The sequence below is a fragment of the Haemaphysalis longicornis genome, unplaced genomic scaffold (assembly GCF_048455015.1).
Source record: "Haemaphysalis longicornis isolate Haplotype H1 unplaced genomic scaffold, Haemaphysalis longicornis Haplotype H1 scaffold_5, whole genome shotgun sequence".
Classification (NCBI taxonomy): Eukaryota; Metazoa; Arthropoda; class Arachnida; order Ixodida; family Ixodidae; genus Haemaphysalis; species Haemaphysalis longicornis.
In genome coordinates, this window is record NW_027526385.1 from 48,159,502 (window position 1) to 48,181,607 (window position 22,106).

A 22,106-nucleotide genomic window follows, 5' to 3' on the forward strand; every position below is an offset into this window, starting at 1 on the left:
CTCCAAGTCGGGTGCCTCGATGCCAGCGCTGCCGCACGGCAGAGACGCGCGTGAATCGAGGCACCCTACTACAACGTTTTTAAAACCACGTTGCCCTACTCCACGAGCATTCCGCGCGCAGCATGGACCCTATCAAGTGGAACTTTTCCTTGCAATGCTGTGGCGGTTTCATTTTTTAAAATGTCCCCAGGTAGGGCGGGCAGCGGCAGGCAGCGGTTTTTTGCAATTGATACAGTTGATGTAGTATAGTATGTTATTTGCTATCGCAAAAACCAGGCATCCAGAATTTTCGATAAAGTAACACTGCAAATATTAGTCATGTACAGATTTTCTGCCTTACATTTGGGTAAAGTTTTGTTCTTGTTGAACAATGTTGGCAAGTACGAATATTAACACGGGACTTAGACATTTAGATTTAGCTGAGGATATACAAGACTACTGCGCAGTTTCCGTTATACTTTGGCCGGGTGGCTGAATAGAGTCACAGACAGACAGACCAAAACTTTTTCGTTTAAGTAGCCCAAGAAAGACTATCGTCTTTAAAATTAAAACAGTCCTGAAACACTGAGAGAGACAGCGTGCTGGTGCGTTGACCGCTTGTGACACGTTCACTACGTTCACCGCTAGTTCACGAATGTGACGCGTGAAACAATGCAAAACTTTCAAAAAGGCTGGGTTTGTCACTCATCGGCTCCGCCAGCACCAGTCGAGGGCGTTGTCATTCCCAATGCCTGAAAGGATGCCCGGCAAGCATGTAAGGAAGCCGTTGAGGCTAGACTCGTGAGGGACGCAGACAGCCCCGATGACATTGTTGCTGCGGATGATGCTGTATGGGTGACTGAAGAACTTGACCATAGCGCAATTGCCCGTGAAGTGCGAGCAGAATCCTGTCCTGATGCGCCATTCTGAGCTCATTTTGTCTTTAGATGCAATTATATTTTTACTTGGGGTAATTAGCAGGCCTAAATCGTACGCCGCGCTAACGGTAATTAAGTGTGGCCAGTTTCGAATGTTAAGCATATGCAAGATGCTAATACCGTAATTACCCGATTCTACGCGCACCTTTTTCCCGGAAAAATAGGTCGAAAAATCGCATGCGCGTTAGAATCGGATACGATACCGAAACTGCCGAAGCAACGGGAATTTCATCCCGCCCATCGCCATCGCCATCTCAAGATGGCGCCAAAGCGTTTAGCAACGATTTTTAGGACGCAGGAAGCATAGGCCTTCAGGCTTTCCTATCGGCGTTCACACAAATTGTCAAATCGTTCCACTTGCGCACTTGATAACAGCAATGGAAGCAGCGGCTCTCACGTGTTCAAAAGGAGGGTCGGCTGAAGCGTGCGCCGCTGGAGAAGTTCGCAGGATCGGCGTGCGAGGCGTGGGCCACGATCCCATCGATCATGGTAACGTTCGTTATGAAGTGTGGCATCGCGAACGCGCTTGACGGCACCAAGGAAGAGATGATGTGGTCAGCGGAGAGCGACGAGGAGTGAGATGAGTAAGATTACTTTGAGAAATAAATCTCCCGTTTCTCTCACATTCGTTTTTCTTGCTCACAAAGTTCCGTGCGCGTTAAAATTGGAAGTGCAAGTTTTCCGGTTTTTTTGCCAGGAAACTCGGGTGCGCGTTAGAATCGGAGGCGCGTTAGAATCGGGTAATTACGGTAATTAACATTATACACCACTCCCTGTCAACTGCCGCTCGAGTGTTGCTATCGCCAGTGTCGACCTTCACACTGCCCGAGTTGACTCGAACGCGGCACCGTGCGCTCCAAAAAGCGCCGGTGCTAACTTCGCTTGCATAAAGAGATAGCGATTCGCCGAATCTTCGTTTGCACAATCCCTGCTAACCAATCGTGATGACATTCCAGCTTTAGCACTTTTCTCCTCTCAGGCCGAAGCGACGTAGCTCCCGCAACTCCCAGCCTGCAGTGCTGCTGATAGCTATCGAAGCCATTACAGCGAGTGGAGATCTTGAATACGTCCGAAAAAATTTCTTTGCGGGGCTTTGCCAGAAGCGGCAGACACGACGCAAACACAATTTCGTTCGTTCGTAAGCAAGGAGAGCACGCCCTTTCATTAAGCCAAAAGTCTTAACTAGTAACCGTAGGGGGTGCTCGCGAATTTGCACGCATTTTAGAGGGCGAGTCCATATACAACAAAGAACTGATATAACGACAACTTTTCGCGGCACTTACCCGGGTTCGACTACTTCCAAGGCTTCAACTTTTCCCGCATTAAGAATTCCTGTTTGCGATGATCCGTTCTTCGCCCCTTTTTCAGAGCACAATCCTCTCGCATGCAACAATAAATGTTTTTAGCCTGTGGGCTGGGCTTCACCTCACTCTTAAGCGCAAGCTGATTGATTGATTGATTGATTGATTGATTGATTGATTGATTGATTGATTGATTGATTGATTGATTGATTGATTGATTGATTGATTGATTGATTGTGGGGTTTAACGCGCCGACGCAACGCAGGCGATGAGGCGCGCCGTAGAGGAGGGCTCCGGATTAATTTTGACCACCTGGGGATCTTTAACGTGCGCCGAAATCTCGTACACACAGGCGTTTTTGCTTTTCGCCTCCATCAGAAAAGCGGCCGCCGCGGCCGGGAATCGAACCCGCGACCTTTAAGCGCAAGCTACGCTACGCACACTCCGGCAAGTTTTCGCGGGGTGACCAGTTTTGCCCTTGAGCGCAAGAAGTCAAACCGCAGCCCCTTCTGCAAGCGCCTGGCAGGGAGCAGCATTCTTGGAACAAAACCAGCACGAACTTAAATAAAGACAAAGGAAATGGAACACTAGGACAACCGCTGAGACACAAGGAACACAAGGACAAGGCAGCAGCCCGATTACGGGGGGAGATCGCCGGCAGGGGAGAGATTGGCGAGGAGGGAAAGGAGACGTGCGCGGGACCCGTGCGCGGACTTGGCGGAGGAAGGCACAGAGGCCGCCGCCGCAGCGATGAGCGTGCGCCTTGAAGGAAGGCCACGAGGCCACGTGCGGCGCAGCAACGCGTGCGATAGAGGAAGAACATCCAGCCGGGGTCCCTCGTACAGCGGGGAGGCTTATGCAACGCCGTGAGCTGAAAAAGAGGAAGACGCTACCGTTGCGTACAGCTTCGCTACCTACAAGTCTTACCGCATCAGTGTGAGCTTCCAGTTTCTGTCTCTCGCCCATCGCATTTAGTCGACCAGTGATTACGAGGTGCAAAGAAACGTTTGAGAGGCGCCGCATTTCAAGTCACGTTGTGCAACAGAGCGCGGCTTACCGGTCGGGTTGCAGCTCCCGTATAGCCTGGCGCTGCGATTGTTGCAGACACAGACTCTCTCCTGCGTTCCTGGGTGATACCTCGCGCAGTCAGTGTTCAGCCAGAAGCTGCAGTCGTCATCCCTAATGCAACCTGTAACAATAAAAAAAAATGTGGTTGCGTCCTCTGTCGTAGGAATTTGTAAAACACGAAAGTGAAATGTGCAGCGAAATCTGCAGCTGAGCATGATTTGCGGGTCGGCGGCTGTCTTGTGGGCGTGCTTGGTGAGCGATTCCCTGCTGGCGGGTCGCTTCGGCAAAGGTGTGCTGACGTGATTTACGTGACGGATATGACGTCAGTAAAATGTTTTTTGTATCCCGGCATAAAACACTTTGTGTTGGAATTTAGAACCCGAAAACGAACAACTCTAATGATAACGTACGCTTTAGTACCAAAGGTTGCTTCCCCTGGAGAAGAAGACCTGGCCGCTTGCTTCGTTGTACTGGCGTCACTTCCGCGATGGATATGGCGTAAGTGAAATCTTCCATCCAAACGACAGCAATGGGGGTACGCGGAACTTTCCAAAATTAAGTCCGTCACGAAACGAGCCTGTTTCTTATCGGGACGGTTCACTGCGTAGCGATTCGTACTTTGCAGTAATTTACTGACACGGGCACTCCGTGTCTTTACCTGGTGCTCAACCATCACCGTCCTCAGACGGAGAGGTGCATTTTCTGCTTAATGTTGCACGCCCATGCACCCGTATCCAAATCCAAACTGCTTCAACCACGCGGAAATAGCGCAGTCGAATTGACGTCGGCATCACAGCGCGAGGGACGTAAGCTTTATTCTGACCGCGGGAAGCGTTTGATTAAAGCGAAGCTTATTTGCCCCGCTGATGTCGTCTGTGGTCCACACCGAAAACCCGGCCGAAAGCCAACTTCGCTGATACTCATGGTGCCGTGGGTGAAGGAAAAGACGGTTGAAGGCCGACGAATTCTCTTAGTGTTTTCAAAATCCAAAGCCAAAGTGCACAACCAAAATCATCGCGCCCAAAAAGCAATACAGAAAAGCCAACTCACAGAATGGGCTTCCACAAAAGCACATCAATCGCCTCAAGCATAAAACGCTTTCCGTAATCGGAATGAAACCTGGGTGCCTCGTGTTAGGAAGCGGACGTTTATGCGGTTGCGCCATTCGACACGGTCGAACCAGTTCGGATTTGATTTGATTTGATTTGATTTGATTTCGGACTGTTCTCAAGAGAGAAAGCTTCGCGTTTTGACCATCGTTCTCTTGAAGGGGTGCTTGACTTTAACACGATAGTGTTTTATTCCGGGATACACAAATATTCCACCGACGTCATATCCGTCACGGAAATGACGTCACTACAACGAAGCAAGCGGCCTGTAAAGGGTGCACCCCTGCACACAAGATCTTCGTGCGGGGAAGCAACCTATAGAACTAAAGAGTACTTTATACTTGAATTGTTCCTTTTCGGGTTTTACATTTTAACACGACAGTGTTTTATGTAAGGGCACACCAAGATTTCACTGACGTCATATCCGTCACGGAAACGACGCCAGTACACCTTTGCCGAAGCGACCCGCCAGGAGTACGTCGCTCACTAAGCACACCCCCAAGACAGCCGCCGACCCGCAAATCATGCTCAGCTGCAGATTTCGCTCCACATTTCACTTTCGTGTTTTAGCGATTCCCATGAAAGAGGAATCAACCACAGTTTTTATTTGCAAAAATCTTCAATCCAGTTTCAACCCCGTCAGTTATAATCCTCCTGCACCCTACGAAAACACCACAGGTGTGCTTCACCCCAACGCTTCAAGAAGTACCAATCAGCGTGACCAAATTGGCGAGTACGGCGAATAACAAGGCCTAGCAGCAAGCGATCAGAGAGAAAGAAATTAAAGCCATTCCACTCAGTGTGGAAGCCATTGGAAGTTCACCATAATGGGCTGCAGCGCAGCTATCCGCTCACTGCTACCGCCCAATGCAATTCAAATTTACCGCCTTCGCAGTGCTCCCGCCCCCTGCCTGAAACAGCGTCTGCGGGAGTTCTGTTCTTTTAGATGCGAAGCATCTCTTGCTCTCGGCTCCGTCGTCCGTCGTCCGTCGCCCATCCATCCGCCGGCCCAGGAAGACACCGACAATACTGCCGCTCAAGGAGCCCTTTAAAGGGAAGCGTGCTCGTCTCCTGCCGGCCCAGGAAGACACCAGTAACACTGTCGCTCCAGCATCTCATGGTCGGGGCTCCCTCCCTTGTTGTGGCGCCGTCCACACCCCCACTGCGCATGCTCGGCTCATCTCGGGCCGACCCAGAAAGACACCGGCAACACTGTCGCTCCAGGATCCATTAAAGGGTAAGACACCAGCGGGCGTTCAGCAAGCCGAGCATGCGCAGTGGGGGTGTGGATGGCGCAACAACGACAAGGGAGGGACATAGCCCCGTCGCATCTAATAAAATTACCCAATCTTCCCGTAGGGGAACCCTGAGTAGTATGCGAAACAGCTATGGGCTCAACGCAATTTGCCATTTCGTAGTTCCGGTAAGTGAAAAGTGTGGTAGTTACCATGGAAACCAAACTGTAAATGTAACGGTAGCTACGTACCTCAACATAACGGAAACGACGAACTGAAAACTAATGGGCACTTGAATCGACCCCATGGCTGCTTTGCATACTACTCAGGGTTCCCCTACGGGAAGATGGTGTAATTTTTTTTGTGCTTGCTTTTCCTCCCGCACATGCCGGCGTTGCACTGCCGCTTTTTTTCGCTATCGTAAAAACCGACCCAACGTGCGTTCCGAACTAGATGAATGCGGGTGCTGCTGGTTAATTACATATATTTTGCCTCAAATGTACCGGAAGTTTTCTTTGCGCTAAACAGCGTGGAGATGTATGGCAAGCGCCAGCGTTTCACGAGTGATGACTATTTAAACCGCTCGGTTTTCTAAGCCTCTGCGGGACGCCCTACGACGTAACGCCGGGCTCTACTTGGGTCCGTTATATCGATGTGCCGCGTGATTCCGGCAGTCGCTGGACATCAAGCGTTACGGCGAGCTACGACGACAAGGCGAGCCCCTAAAGTGGTCCGCACTTCATAGAATCCGCGTTGGAACAACAGCTCAAGGCATGAATCTGTGCTGTTGTCCCTGCGCCGATGCCATTTTTCGCGAAGAGTCTTCCTTAGGCTCCCTAAACGCGAAATGTTTTGTCTGTCCGCCCCTTGCTTGATTTAGCTTTCCGTCCAAGTTGAAAGGATACTTGAACGGCAGGGCTATAAAGACTAATCTTTTGTACGCAGCAATCTGAAAATACACTCGGTACTTGTTAACATTGTCGAGTAAAAACAAAACATTAGTAATGTTGAAGCCGTACGTCCATATACAAGTGGTAATCGCATTGTACATTTTTTTAGATATACATGGCTGCTAGTTTTGTGGGGTAAGAATTAATTCCGAAAATACACTCGTGCGAGCCCGGACCTCGTTGCAGTGTCCAAAGGACAACCGTAAAGAGATGTTACAGTAAATGGCCCCAGCAGTGGAACGCGGGTAAATTAAATTTATCTTAGCAAATCTCCTGCGTGCTTATTGTGGGAGGAGAAAATGGGGGAGGGTGGGGGGGAAGATCAGATATGGGAGGGGGAGAGAAGAGGGGCACTTCCGCGGCAGGGGCGGCAAAAGACTAGGCCCGCTTCCGCGACAGGGGCGGCAAAATACTAGGGGCACTTCCGCGGCAGGGGCGGCAAAAGATTAGGGGCACTTCCGTGGCAGGGGCGGCAAACTTCCGCTGTAGGGGTGGCAAACGGCTAGTTAATTTCCGTGACAGGGGCGACAAAATACTAGGGGAATTTTTGTGGCAGGGGCGGCAATAGAATGGCGGCATTGCCGCGTGCAGGGGCGGCAAAAGACTAGGGGCATTTCCGCGTGCAGGGGCGGCAAACGATTACGGGTATTTCCGCGGCAGGGGCGGCAAAAGACTTGTCTCTCGACATTTGCAGCGGAGTGAGCAGATACACGGGTGATTTTGTAGTGCCAGCTACACTGGCCGAGGTTGAGCCGTTTCGCCTGGCTCCTGGAGGGCCGTGCTGCGCTTGCGCGAGGAGCAGTGACGTCACACGGTGCACAGCCCTTTGCTCGCTGCCCGGCGTTTCACGCACCCCACGCACCCAGCGTCTTCGCCATCTCGGTTTCACACGTGGCGGCCCGGTCCACTTGATGATCATGCAAGGGGTGGCCAGGTGTGCATCGTGTATCACAGCAACACCGGTGTGCGCGTGTGGAACCAGCTTAGCTCTGGGTCGGTTGGTGACGCTGCGCCGGAGCCGCTCGATGAATATACATGTGTCACATGATGCGTATACCGTGTGTGTTTCATTGAAGCAGCAGTAAGCATGATAATCAGGCTAATCCTAGACAACCAGGAAAGCTAACAATAACCAGCTTAACCTTAGCGTACGGTACGTATATCCTGGCTTAGCCGAGCTAAGCCAGTGCTAATTTTTTCACTCTGATCGCAAGCTGGGTGTAGTTATCGGCCAAATTCGCTCGTTTCGCAACGCTGATTGGTCCTCTTACGGCGATTCCTTAGTGTGTGTAAACCATCGTCCCTTTGAAGTTGGTGTCACTGCGGGGGCACATTTTTTGAGAGGTGTCGAGGCTCTTGGACTGCTGCCTGCTCTCTTCGGTGAGGTGGAGTTGTTCCCATGCTTACTGTGCCGTACGCAGGCTGGTGTGGTCATGGCACTTGTGTCCCAGTAGCCGGATGGGCACATGCAGACGCCGTTGTGGCACACGCCCCCTACGCAGTGGTCGTCCGTGAAGCAATCTGCACGAAAGTGGGTCGCCAGCCATCGTGTTTACTTTTAAATATGGTATTCTTTCTTAGGCTTATTAAACCGAAAGATTTTGGTCTGTCGGTCACTCTGTCTGTCTGTCCGTCTGCCTGTTGTCTGTATGTATATATGTATGTGTCTGCCTGTGTCTGTCGGTCGGTCTGTCTCCCTCAGTTCAGTAAACTTATTCTGAAACAGAGGTTTGAGCGGGCAAAACCTTCGTGAACCACTATATCTGATGCCACACGTCACACTTGTCGACATTGTTGAGCAAAAATAAAACATTGAGTAAATTTGTGTCAATGCAGAAACACCGTACTGGTTTTACAATTAAAAATATGACTGATTCTTGCGGTAGCAAATAAAATAAAAAACACTCGTAAACAATTTCTTGACCAAGAGTACACAGTATTTGCGCATCTTGCACTAGTTGTGCGAAGGTGGAGAAACAGATCAGTAGACTTTAAAGCGGTCGGGGTAAGCTTGGTCTCTGCAGGTTGGCTTTCCCACATGCTCTGTCGCACAGTGAAGCATAGCCATCTGCGAGCGGAGAATGATTAGCGCCCCTCTTTATACTCTCCACCGCAGATGCCCCTTTCCGTAGACTTGAATAGTCCTCGCCACGCGCGGCGTCTCGCTTCCCCCTTACATTGCGAAACAGGGGACCGGTAAACAGCGCAAAGGGTCATGGGTACGTCGTCTGCTCCCTCCCCCCCACTTCCGGTTCGAGAGCCCAGCTCGCCTCCCCACCACCGGCGTCTTTCACGCGCGTGGACGCATGTTTATTCGTCACAGCGGGCTTACGTTTCAGATAAGCCCCTAGTAGGATTAATTGTCTTTCATTGAATGCGCGAAGCATGCGCATTTTTTTCTCGGTGGAAACAGATGACACGCACACACGCACGTGAAATCCGCCGGCGTACGGGAGGTCGGGAGAGATCTCGAACCGGAAGTGACGCGAGCAGAGATTTACTCACGAGCCTTTGCACTTTTTACCGGACACCTATTCGCCCCGAGGTCGAACCCAGTCGGCCCCTGGCGGCAGGACGAACCACTCCTGTTTGAATGACGCTCTCACGTCGTCTGCTCGTTCACATTGCGCGCGGCGCAAGACTGGTGCTGCACGCGATAAAACAAAAATTATGTACTTGTTTGGCAGTAAGCGATGACACAGTCACCTCTGCTTGCGCATTTCCTCTAGAGACGTAATAATCAGAGGCCGTTGCGGGTTGATGCGCTGGTTTAATTCCACGACACATCTTCGCCGTGGTGAAACTTCTTAGTTGTGTGAAACGTGTAATTCTGGATGCGCAAGAGTATTTCGTGGGAATATCTCGGTAAAATTAAGCAGTTGTGAGTTTCCGCCTGTCCTGTGGCATTTCGTGTGTCATTTTCATATATCCCGTTTTCAAATTGCGCCATGAATCACCTTGTCCAGAAATGTGCTTTACTCAGCATAACTAAATGCCTAATATGGTCACGTCCTAGCCTCTTAAGGTGGACATAAGTTTAAGGAAAGAGAGAAAATCACGCAATATAATGCACGTTGTTGTCCACATGTGTGGAACGTGTGCGCCGTGACTCCCTCGATTTTTTTTATTTTTCCCACAATGCTCGCTTTCAATACAATTTTGAAAAAGGCGAGCCACAAATCCTGGACAATTGTTGAGGAACGACAATGATGATGTCAATAAAGAGGCCGCTGCACGTGAACGTGGGCATGGGCCCAGCTAGCGCCTGGCGCTCGGGCAGTTCTGCGTGACGAGCCCATCGAACGGGCGACCGGCTGTCGGGCTCTTTTCTTACGTCGCGATCCGCGACATTCTGCGGCCGCTAAACCCGGGAGACTGAGGCCACGAGCAGACCTGACATGACGCGGCGCAGACGTCGAGGACGCGAGGCCTGGGTTCCTGGGAGGCTGCGCGATTCCGCGGGCCTCGTCGTCGAATGCTTTCCGCCGCGCTGCTGGTCGTGCCGAGGACACCCGGTCGCTGGTTTTGGCGAGTCCCCAGCCATGGACAAGGTCCGCCGCTACCGTGGTGTGGCTCGGGTCGCTATAACCAAGGGAATTGCCACCATTGAATCCCTGCTTCTGGATCCGGCCACGCCTGCTGTTGCTTTTCAATGGCCTCTGAACCTCGTCAACATGAGGTATGAGGAGATGAAGGCTCTCGACCAGAAGATTCAGGAGGGCCTCAGCGAGGAGGACTTCGAGGCAGATCTGGTTGCCTCCAGGGATTACGACGCTAAGGTGGTGGATATTTGGGCGCGTGTCGAGTTTGCCACCAGGCCCGCGGATACTCCCCACGCTGTCGCTGGGGATTTATGAATGGGTGATCGCCAGAACGAGGCCTCGGGCGCCACCCTGCGTCAGCCGGCGGTCTCTACCGTTATCACCAGAACGCGCTCCGCCGCGCTGCTCAAGCTGCACATCCCGACATTCAGGTGACCGGCGGAGCTGGCAAGCGTTTCAGAACCATTTCGATGCCACAATTCACAGCAATCTCGCCTTGGCTTGCATCGAGAAATTCAAGTATTTGACATCTTACTTGACGGGAAAGGTGAAGGCGGCAATCCAAGGAATCCGACTCGCGGAGGCCAACTACGATGTGGCTATTAGCACCCTCGCCGCCCCATTTGGCCGGGCCGACCTGCTCGTTGAGGACCATATTGACAGCTTGCTCGCCTTGGCCCCTGTGCAGAGCTCTGCAGAGGCCGAGAAACTCCGAGGCCTCTACGACCAGATATCCTTCCGTGTAAACGCGCTTAAGGGTCTGGGGGTGGCGGCGACGGAGTACGCGGTGGTCCTCCGTCGTGTACTGATGAAGGCCCTGCCACCCGACCTCGGGATCCTGTACCGGCAGAGGGTTAAGGAGGCATCCTCGTCTGACAGAGCAGCCAGCTCATCCGAAAGTGCGAGGCCGGTGAGCGAGAGAGCCAGCTCGTCGGAAAGGGCGAAGCAAGTAGGCGAGATACTGGACTTCCTCCTGCGCATCCAGGTAGAAGTCCGCGAGTAAGGCCACTTCGACCATCCCAGGGATCCAGAGGAGCGCTCTCAAGAAAAGCGCGAGGCCCCAGCTTCCGATTCAGGCCTTCCATCGGCTGCTGCCTCACCAACTGGTGCTTCCACGGTCAGAACCATCACAGCGGCAGTGCCCTCTATGTTCAGCAGAACACCGTATAGCGGAGTGCACGGTACAGATGTCGCCTCAAGAAAAGCGCCGCAAGTTACAAACCGGTGGACGCTGCTTCCGTTGCGGCTCGAAGGGTCACTTTTCCCGGTGCTGCAGAGTGTCGAGGTCGTTGGTTTCCGTCCGTTGCTTCCAAGGGCATCTGTCAGTTCCCTGCGACATAGAACACCCGCCGCAGACAGTTGCGAATAGACGAGTTCCAAAGGCCGGAGCTGGTCAAGTCAGCGCGCGGAACGACGTACAGGCAACTCCTAGCGTCACGTCCGCATCGTCTGGAACTGCAGCGCGGCGCGGATCTACCTGCAAACCGGGAGGGCGTGGGTGATTAGAGCCAGCCAGAAGCTGCTGGTCCGCATACTGTTGGATTCCGTCAGTCAGCGCACGTTTATTCGACGTGACTCCTCACGTACATTGCGTTGCCCAGTTCGGGGTGTCGAGGACTTGTCGCTCGTTACTTTCGGAGACTCCTGTCCGAGGTAATCCGTGCGATGCAATCGCGTTGCAATCGCGTTGCAATCTGAAGATTCAGCACGACGGACGCATCACAATTGAGGTTTTGGAGGTCCCCGAAATTTGCGCGGTGATAAGTCCACCTGTAAACGCGGAAGTCCTGAGTACGATGGCAGGACGCAACCTGACCGCTGCAGACGTTCGGCTGGCAGACACCCACATGGAGGATCGAGTCAGCCTCCTCATTGGATCGGACTCGTACTGGAAGGTGTCTGGAAGAATATCACGCCTTACCCCTCAACTCACGGCAGCCGAAACAATCTTCCGGTGGACTTTACAGGTAGCCGACCTTGACAACGGCAGCCATGGCGCATCCGAACCAACCTGCGCAATGTTCATCGCTCTCGCAGATTCATCGGAAAGACACTCCGACGAAATGGGCCCGTCAGATCTGTGGCGCTTAGAAGCCATTGACATCCAGGAAACGCCAGAAGGTCTTGGGCTAGACGCTGAGGCGACTGAACGGGAAATCCGCGATCAGGACGGGCGCTACGAAGTCCCACTCCTGATTCAAGAGCCCGGAGTGGAGGCCCACCAAGACAACTATGCACTTGCGAAGCAGCGATTGCGCATGCAGCTCCGGCGTTTTCGCAGCCGACCGGAGTTGTTGTCACAGTATTACAAGACAATACGTGATTATTTCAACGAGCGTCATTCCGAGCGAGTACCCACTCATGAAACACGCCGGACGCCGAATACATATATCGTGCCGCATCATGGAGTGGTCCGACAAGATGCATTCACTACTAAACTTCGCGTCGTCTTCGACGCCTCGTCGCACGCAACGGGACATCCTTCGCTAAATAACGTGCTCCGAAAGGGACCCAAGTTGGATGCCAACCTTCTACGACTACTTCTGGATTTTCGAGGTCAGCGCGTGGCGCTAGTAGGCGACATAAAGAAGACATACTTGCAACTGGTGATACGGGAAGAAGACAGATGCGCCCTACGGTTCCTGTAGATTGAGCGCCTTCCAACTGAGGATGGGCCCGTTGAGCACGTTCCTATTGGCAGACACCCTGCGTCATCATCTGCTGTCGCTCAAATAGCGGTTTCCGGACACGGGGGCAAGCCTTCTTTGTTCTTGCTATGTGGATGATTTGGTCGTCGGTGCTGACAACGAGGCAGCAGCGCGCAAAATCTACACGGATGCGAAAACCATCATCGCCGATGCAGGCATGGAATTACGCAAGTGAGCATCCAACGCATCATCTTTGCGAGACGAGTTTGTTGCCTATGGAGATGCCTTCGAGACCGAAGGGGTGATCCGAATAGAATGAAGGTCCCTGGGCTCCCATGAGACAGATCGGACGACACAATACTGGTGAGCACCAACAAGATTGCGGCCTTCATTTCGACGAAGCCGGCAACGAAGAGAACAATGTTGCAGTCACTTGCCAGACTTTACGATCACCTCGGCTTTTTGACCCCATTATTAGTGCGTGCCAAGCTGATTTTCCAAGATTTGTGGAAGCTTAACCACCCTTGGGATGTACTCTTGCAGCCGGCGCAACTTACTGCCTTGAATTCCTGCAACAGCGAGATCCCTGATATATAGGGAATCCGACTGCCACGACAGGTGTGCATCAGGAACGGTGACTGCAGGGATGCCATGAGTTGCATTTTTTCGCTGATGCTAGACTCAGAGCATATGAAGCAGCTGTATACGTTCGCCACCGCTCAGATCACGGTAATTCGTATGAAACGAACCTCCTCATGAGCAAGAGCTGCATAGCACCCATCAAGACCATGACCCTTCCACAGCTTGAGTTGGCGGCATGTCTCGTCGCAGCGCGGCTGTGTAACTATCTGAGGCAGGTTCCGTGTTGGGCCATCGCGAAACTGTACTTCTGGACGGACGCCCAGATTGCTCTCTCTTGGATTTCCGCAGCACCTAGTCGATGGCCACAATTCATCTGAAACCGCGTTGAAGAGGTACAGCGGCTGACGGAGGGTCAGCCTTGGCAATATTTACCTCGAAAAACATTTGGTACATTTACCTCGAAAAAAATGATAATTTTTTTTTGGACAAAAATGAATGTCGGGACTCGCGTGCGAAAGCTTTATATGCCGTATTCTGTGCCGTCATGAGAAGGTTTTCTTGAATATTGTTTTAGGTATACCGATAAAATTATGTTGCGTTAAAAAAAGTTTGCTTTGGTATTGTTCGGGTAAAACTTCCTCTTCCTAAACTTTTTCTACTCGTATCTTTTGCGTAGCATATGCCTGTTATCATTATACGTTCTTTGTGATTTGTCATTGTTTTATATAGCCAACAATTGTGTTGAGAGAGTTTGCCTATGATGTCATTTGGTTTGTTGCATGTTTTGTAATTTCATTGACTGGTGGTTGAATGTGCGTCGCTAGTGCTGCTGCCGTTGTGCTACATCAGCGACGGGGCCTCGTCAGGCGGCCCGATCGGGCTCGATCAAATGGGCTCAAACGCCTTTTGCCCCGTTTGCCTCAGCAGAAGATTGGAAAAAATTCTACTTTGCACGGTGTACTTGTATTCTGCCTAATAAACAAAAGAAACAAACAAACAAACACTGCCGAAGCAGACAACCCTGCTGACTTTCTCACACGCGGTTTACCAGCATTCACTCTCAAAAATTCTCAACTTTGGTGGTGCGGGCCGCCGTGGCTTGCTTTGCCAGAAGAGTCATGGCCAGTGGAATATTTCGAAATCTTAGGCGAGAGCGACGAGGGGCAAGCCGTTCCAAACGCTGCGTGTGCAATCGGCAGCGTGCATCCTGAGCCTTTGCTTCAAATTAACCGGTACAGCAAATACTCCCGATTGCTCTGGGTAACTGTCTGGGTTCGCCGCTTCATCAACAACGCGACTACAGGGAGACAGTCGACAACCGGGCCGCTGATGACTGAAGATTTGGCTCAAGCAGAGAAATATTGGATTCACCATGTTCAGAGAGAAGCCTTTTCTGAAGAGTTATAAGGCGTTGGCAAGTAACCAACCAAGCAGGGCGACGACCCGCCTATCGCTGCTTCGCCCATTCATCGACGATGTGCTTATCCGCGCCAAGGGCCTCCTGCAAGAACTGCAGTCTTCGATGAAGGTCCGTCATCCAGTCGTTTTGCCGAACAGAGGAGACTTCACGCGTCTCGTAATAGCAGCCACGCAGGAGCGGTTGATCCACTCCGGTGTAGATCTAACACTCGCTGAACTTCGGGAGAACTTTTGGATATTGAAGGGCCGTCAGGTTGTGAAAAGTGTTCTACATGCTTGCCTGCCATGCCGCCGACGTAGGCGCAAGGCCGAAACAGCGCCTGTCGCCCCTCTGCCCCGAGATCGGATTACCGAAGCTGACCCCTTTTCCGTGGTTGGCACTTACTTCTGCGGACCCTTATACTGCCAGTCGTCACATCCGGAATATGAGAAAGCTGACGTCGTCGTGTTCTCTTGCGCCGTCACACGGGCTATTCACCTGGAGCTCCCAACTGGTATGACAGCATCAAGGTTTCTGCTGGCTCTGAGACGCTTTATATCCCGGCGTGGAGTTCCAACAACGATATACTCTGACAACACCCTTACACTCCACCATTGCGCCAGGTCTCTCCACACCATGGCTGAGGCCGTGGTCCTCGACTTCTGCAGCGGCCGCCGTATTCAGTGGAGGTTTAGCGTCGAAAGGGAACCGTGGTAGGGCGGATGGTGGGAACGGCTCATAAGGATCACAAACGAAACGCTCCGGAGGGCTCTTGGACGTAGTCGAAGTTCCCCGGAAGAGATTGAGACGGTTCTCTGCGAAGTAGAGGCGGCCGTCAACAGGCGTCCGTAGACGCCGTTAGCAGGAGATGCTGAAGAACTCTCTCCTCTGATCCCGGCTCACTTTCTAATTGGCAGGCGCACAACCTCTTTGCCACAAAGGCTGGGACTGCACGAGCCGGCGTCTGCCAGCGGAGAGATACAACGCCGAGCACGACATCGACGGGCAATCATGGCGCACCTGTGGCGCCGTTGGCGCCGAGAATACCTGCTTCTCTTGCGTTCTGCACACGAAGCTGCATCATCATCCGGACCTGAGGTGCAGACCGGCAACGTTGTGGTCATCCAGGACGACACCTCGTCCCCAATGCTGTGGCAACTAGGCCGAGTGTTGAAAAAGACATCCCCCTCGCGAGGGGCACGATCAAATGCACAGCATTTCCGAGGGGGTGCGCCGGCAAGTCGTATCTCTTGATCGCGGGACCCGTGTCGCCATCTTTCGGAGGCGCGGGACAACTTGTGGCGCTTTCGAAACAAACCAGAAATGAGTGAAGGATATAAGGCGCGTTCGGAGCATCGAAATCTGTGTCGGTTTCGTGGCTCAGTCGGTAGTGCGCCGGGCATCTTGCGTTCCGCCCGCGGCGTCATGGGTTCGAAACCGGGCGCCGGAAACCTATTTCTTTTATAGTGTAGTGGCCTGGTGCGGACTACGACAAGGCGCGCCTGCGGACTACTACAAGGCACGCCAACGCCGCGTGACATTGTGAGTTACTAAAATGCTATGCATTTCAAACCTTTCAGGGCCGCGACGGGGTCGTACGGTCGTGTTGTCTCAGCGTCTCATCCGGACAAGAAATCAGACGTCGACTTCAGCGCCTCTATATTCTTGAGGCTAACCCGCCAAGGTCATCAGAATTGGCGGCGGGGGAGGGTGTTGAGAAACGAAGATGATGATGGCAATGAAGAGGCCGCTGCACAGGAACGGGGGCACGGGCCTAGCTCGCGCCTGGCGCTCGGGCAGTTCTGAGGGACGAGCCCATCGAACGGGCGACCGGCTGTCGGGGCTCCTTTCTTACGTCGCGATCCGCGACAACGATCTCGGGGCAAAAGGGGGGGTTCATTAATTTTGAAAATACTGGCGTCTACTCGTTGAAGTAGCTGCTCTGTCACCGCTACGGAACACGACGCCTAGAGTACATTCTTTGCAAGTAATACTGATAATCAATGTTTGGCTTTTCGCGTTGCATGCGTTCTCTTCTCGCTGCGCTTGGAACGTTGGCAAACCCCCCCCCCCCCCCCGCCCGAAAAAAAAAACGAAATCCGCAGAGAAAAAATAATTTTACCCGTGCCTTTTTTAGCCAATGCTCAAGAATTAAATGCCAAGACAAAAGCGAGGTTCAGTTTACAACGGACGGTAACCCGTTGCGCTGTTTTGTAACGAGAAATAAAAAGGGACGTTTTACTACATCTGCAACAGGACAACTTCATTTGCCATCTTTATGGTTCGTAAGCGGCATTACACAAGAATGCAGGCACATCTCGCGCTTCTAGCCAACTGTTAGATTTTAAAAGGAACGCAAATGTTCAACAGTGCACCTGTAACAGAAAATCTGTGTTCACTGTGAGTTCCCAGAAGCTCTGTTTACACACTGTAAACCTGCTTGTCACTTCGCAAGTCTAGCTAAAGATGAGATGTTGCTTGTACTGCGCTCGTTAGCAATTTAATTGGCAAGTTCACTTGCGACGAAAGCCTTATATAAGTGAACCATCCCCATTATTCATCAAACCTGCCTTCAAGTCGCCAAAATTTCCTTTTACTAAAGCTGCGTGCAAAATACCTGTTAGAATGGTTGCATTTATATCTCTGCACTGGTTAAAATTCAGTAATTTTATGTTGCCTTTAGAACACACAAGAAATATTGTAAGCTTTTAGTAAAAATGCCGGGGCAGTTAAGTGGTGTTATCATTTCAGGGCATTCCACAAATGCAAGAATGCGTCGTGCTACCAGTGAAAGCGATGGAAACTGTTGTTGTAAACTGAATTCCAGAGGTCGAGGCTTCCTGATTTGTTTCTATTTATGGTTTTATTGAAGGCTCAAAGCCATAGTCTGGAAATATCGACCTGGCTACGAGCCACGGCGTACAAGTTCATTGTCACTATTGCGGCCGTTCTTAGATTCCCGATGGGTCGCCGCTTTTTTGGCGTGATAATGATAACTTCTTGCCGCTTCCATGCTATTCCTTGAACGTTTAGGAACCGAACTACAACATACTGTCACGAGGAGACAAAGAAGGGCGCAGTAGGGTATGTGCCGCTGTGGACCCGATGAAGAACGACGAAGAAGAGCTGTGTGTGGGGCATGCAGCCTGGGCGAACGCTTGCAACAGCTGCTTTGTAAATAATGTAAATAGGTCATCTCGTACTGTAAATATACCGCATGCTCATTCCTTCTGCCGCCACGTAACATTTTGGGGGAGCGGCCGGGTCTCGATCCCCCATCGCGGTCTCAGCCTCGCCCGCTCTCGTCTCCCGACAAGCCTCTTGGATCCCGTCGGCCTGCCCCAGCCCCGTGAGACATGAACATGACCATTCCCAGCACCGTTTCCCCAGCCAATGACCCGCCGTGACCAGCCGCGACCCAACGATACGACGACGCCGACCCCCTGCCCAGTTCTCCGGCGGGAGCTCCAAGGGCTTTGGCAGCTGCTTCGCTCAATCGGCGGGAAACGCTGTTTAGGGGCCGCAGCTCATCGAACCATCGTAATCCGTGGCGGTCAGAACATTTCCCCTCTCTTCTCCTCTCGTTCGCATCCTCACCGCATCAGAACATTTCTTATGATCTCGACCGGGACGGTCGCCTTCGACGCGGGGGCTATGTCCCGAGGAGACGAAGAAAGGCGCAGTAGGGTATGTGCCGCTGTGGACCCGATGAAGAACGACGAAGAAGAGCTGTGTGTGGGGCGCGTAGTCTGGGCGAACGCTCTGCAACAGCTGCCTTGTAAATAATGCAAATAGGTCATCTCGTACTGTAAATAGATCGCGTCGTCATCCTCCATGGTTAGGCCCCCACACAGCTCTTCTTCGTCGTTCTTCATCGGGTCCACAGCGGCGCATACCCTACTGCGCCCTTCTTCGTCTCCTCGGGACAATACCACACTTGTATGCGCCTTCCGTGCGCACATACGGCGCGAGAAGGGCACCAAGCGCGCCCACAGTGTTAATTCTCCCGGGTCGCTCAGCGGAGCATCCACACTAGCAGCGCGACGCTCTCGCCACCTACATGTCGATCTCGCGGCGAATACTGCTCGTTCTTCGGCGGCCCCCTGCGCCTCGCACGAGAGCCTGCGCCTTGATAGGCGGGGCCGCGCTGTAAAGCGTCATTGTCTCTACCCACCAATCGTATGTGTCCTTAGTTTGTGACGAGGAGATCGCGCCACTGTCTCAATTGAACCTAACAAATACCCCATATAGCTGAACACAAACACATTAAATTCCACCATAGAGTAGCTTCGCTGGCTCTACCTCTTCCCAGGTAGGAAGGCGTCTGATTTTGTCGCCGCATATAAGTAAACCACTGTGTGCGCTCACTTTTGCATACCTGTGTTGGGGAACGCTCTGTTGAACCGTTTGGGTAAAATACTTCTTTTTAAATGCTCGTCGATTCAGTATCGTTGACAGGTACACTAACCTTTCTGTTTGGATTAACTCTTCGGTCCCGAGTAAAATCTTGGTCGTGTACGTCCACCACCCCCGGATAACAGAAGAGAAAAAAAATTACACCATCTCCCCCCCCCCCCCCCCTCCCCGTCGCGCGCTCGGCCCCTTACGCGGCGCGGTCGCGTTGACGAGCGACATCCGGATCCGCTTGGCGACGCTGGCGTTTCGAAGCGGCTTCACTTTCTCCAGTTCACTGACAGAATTGTTTGCGTCCATTCAGTTCATCGGACAAGCAGCAACTGAGGGAGCGGAGCGCGGAGAGGAGGAGAGCGGCGTTATCGCACAGCTGGTCGGGAGAGGGGGAGAGGAGGAGCAGCGCGCGCGCTATCGCACAGCTGGCGTGGAGAGAAGGAGGGGTGCGGACGGACGCCGATGGACGGCCATAGCCCCGAGCAAGAGATGGTTTGCATCTAAAAGTGCACATCATTATGTTTTATGGAGAACTGGATTACAATTGGCGTACGTGATGCTTCAGAAAAGCAGGAATAAATGCCATTGCCTCTCACGAAAAAAAACCCTCAATGATGCATTCCTGGCAGGAGCTAGGCGAAGCCCAATGTCCCTAACCATTCTCGGCAGTGGGGTATTCACAGGAACGGTATCGGCAGTGGGGTATTCACAGGAACGGACTGTAACTGTAACCGGGTTGACACTGCCGCGATAACGAGCACAAGCTGTCGCTCCAACGTGAGGGTGACGTCACTCGCCCAGCCCCTCGTTATCGGCAATAAGGCGTTGTTCGACCCCTGCCGTCTGCTTGTTCACAGACGGCAGGGGTTGCCGTCTGTGAACAAGCAGACGGTTCTTTTTTGTTTGTCTTCCCTATATGTATTTGCCCCCCCTTATGTAATGCCTTCGGGGCCCTTAAGGAACTAATAAATGAAATGAAATGAAGCAACCGGGGATTTTTACACTACCCGGAGAATACACACCAGCGGGTAGAGCAAGAAGCGGCGGGGGCCGGCTGAGCCTACTCTCAACCCCGGAGCCCTGCCGAGTGCTAACAGCACACTGGCACGAGGGTAACTACAAGAATGCAGATAACGCTAAAACGATATTTCCTATGCCAGCTCCTTTATTCGAATGAGGTTAAAGGGGTCATGCAGACAAATTACAAGTTTACTTTATTCGAAAGATTTCCTGTTTGATAGTGCCCCCAGTGCCTGTCCGGAAGCAAACGATGCTTTATTCACCAGTAAAGTTAAAATTTTGATTCTCCCACCAAATCTTGTGTTTTCGCGACGTGCGATGACATCACAAGAATCGCTCTGCCGCCGATTGCAGAGCCTTAGTTACCGCTAGTCAACCTAGATTGCTCCACCGTACCGCGGAAGGGCCTTTTTAGGCCTTTGCTTTGTTTTTGACCATATTTCTACCTGACTTATTCTTGTGAGGTAGGAAATAATCGTACCCTGAAACACGGTGTTCACTCGACAAATATGGTCATGCAAGACACCGTCGCTTACCCCATTCGGGCAGTGTCGTCTGAGACAACCCCAAAGCGCTGCAGTGCTATGCAGCTAAAACAACCACACTACTCGCCGTACCAACAGCAGTACGCATCGGTACTTCTCATTGGTGACTTCCACTGTTTACATCACCATTCCTCGATGCAAAAAGATTGTGCCCTTAATTTATGCACAAAAAACTCGTTCGGCGAGCTTGTAAGCCCTCCCTAATTTGGGTTTGCTTTTGGCGGCCTCAACCAATCGCAGAGCTGCCACATATGACATCACAGGTTCCGCTGCGGGAAATGAGCTAATGGTTGGCGTGGCCATTCCATTTTTTCCTAATTATTTGGCCTATTTGAGCAAATTTTACGTCAAAAGGGATTTGAGTATGACTATAACGAGGCAATCTTTCGAAGGAACCAAATTTTTTTGTCTGCATGGCCCCTTAAAGAAGTTGGCAGTTGTAAAGAAAGGGCAACCATTGTAATGTGCTTGTTAGATTTGATTGATTGTGGGGTTTAACGCGCCGACGCAACGCAGGCGATAAGGCGCGCCGTAGTGGAGGGCTCCGGATTAATTTTGACCACCTGGGGATCTTTATCGTGCGCCGGAATATCGTACACACGGGCGTTTTTGCTTTTCGCCTCCATTAGAAAAGCGGCCGCCGCGGCCGGGAATCGAACCCGGGACCTCGTGCTCAGCAGCGCAACGCCTTAGCCACTGAGTGCTTGTTAGAAGCAATGAATGTAGAACGGTCACTCGAAGCAGGGTATTAGCAAGGGAAAGAAACTGCTATCCTTTTCGCGTGCTTTCGCGGTTCAAAGTTCGTTGCGTTGCCGCCAAAAAGCAGTGGCGCAATGGCGAAAACGTATCGCGGCGCAAGGTTTTTTCGTGAAGAATGGCGGGGAAACCCCGTACGGCTGGCACCCCAAACATAGACAAGTATTAGAACCTAGATTGAGCTGATTACTGTTTGAAAAGCCCATTTGGAAAGCGAATTGCGCTCTAAGTACGACGGTTCCGAGCCGGTGGCCCTTAATGTTCTCCTACGGCAATAATCAGCGATGCACGAAGCGCACAGTAAAAACCACGGGTAGCTGCTGTATGTTGTCTGGCTGTTGGGAGTGATACTAATAGGCAATTAAGCATCAAATATCGTTTTACTGAAGCCCTCGTTACGGAAAACTGATTTCAACAGAAGTTGTATTTCGCTAAAAGCGCCGACTTTTTGCTATACCTGCCCCGTTAACAGTACGTAAAAAGCTTCCAATATAGCAATTAGATTCCGATGAGCGCTTACTGTGCTTAACCACGAAACCTCATGAACCGATGCATATTAGGCACCGCTTCATCTACTGCCAGAGTCTTTTCTTGTGCGTTTTAGCACTGCACGCCTGGCAATTTCTT

The 22,106-nt window shown here is 51.9% G+C and overlaps 1 protein-coding gene across 1 annotated transcript in view; it reads right to left on the reverse strand.

Moving 5' to 3' along the window:
* LOC144139676 (uncharacterized) overlaps positions 1-22,106 on the reverse strand; it is a 75,984-nt gene that overhangs the window by 20,579 nt on the left and 33,299 nt on the right. The window contains exons 7-8 of the mRNA XM_077671966.1: positions 7,988-8,101; positions 3,276-3,407 (exon numbers count right to left, since the gene is read on the reverse strand). Of these exons, the coding sequence (XP_077528092.1) occupies positions 3,276-3,407; positions 7,988-8,101 (246 nt within the window). The remainder of the gene's footprint in view (positions 1-3,275; positions 3,408-7,987; positions 8,102-22,106) is intronic.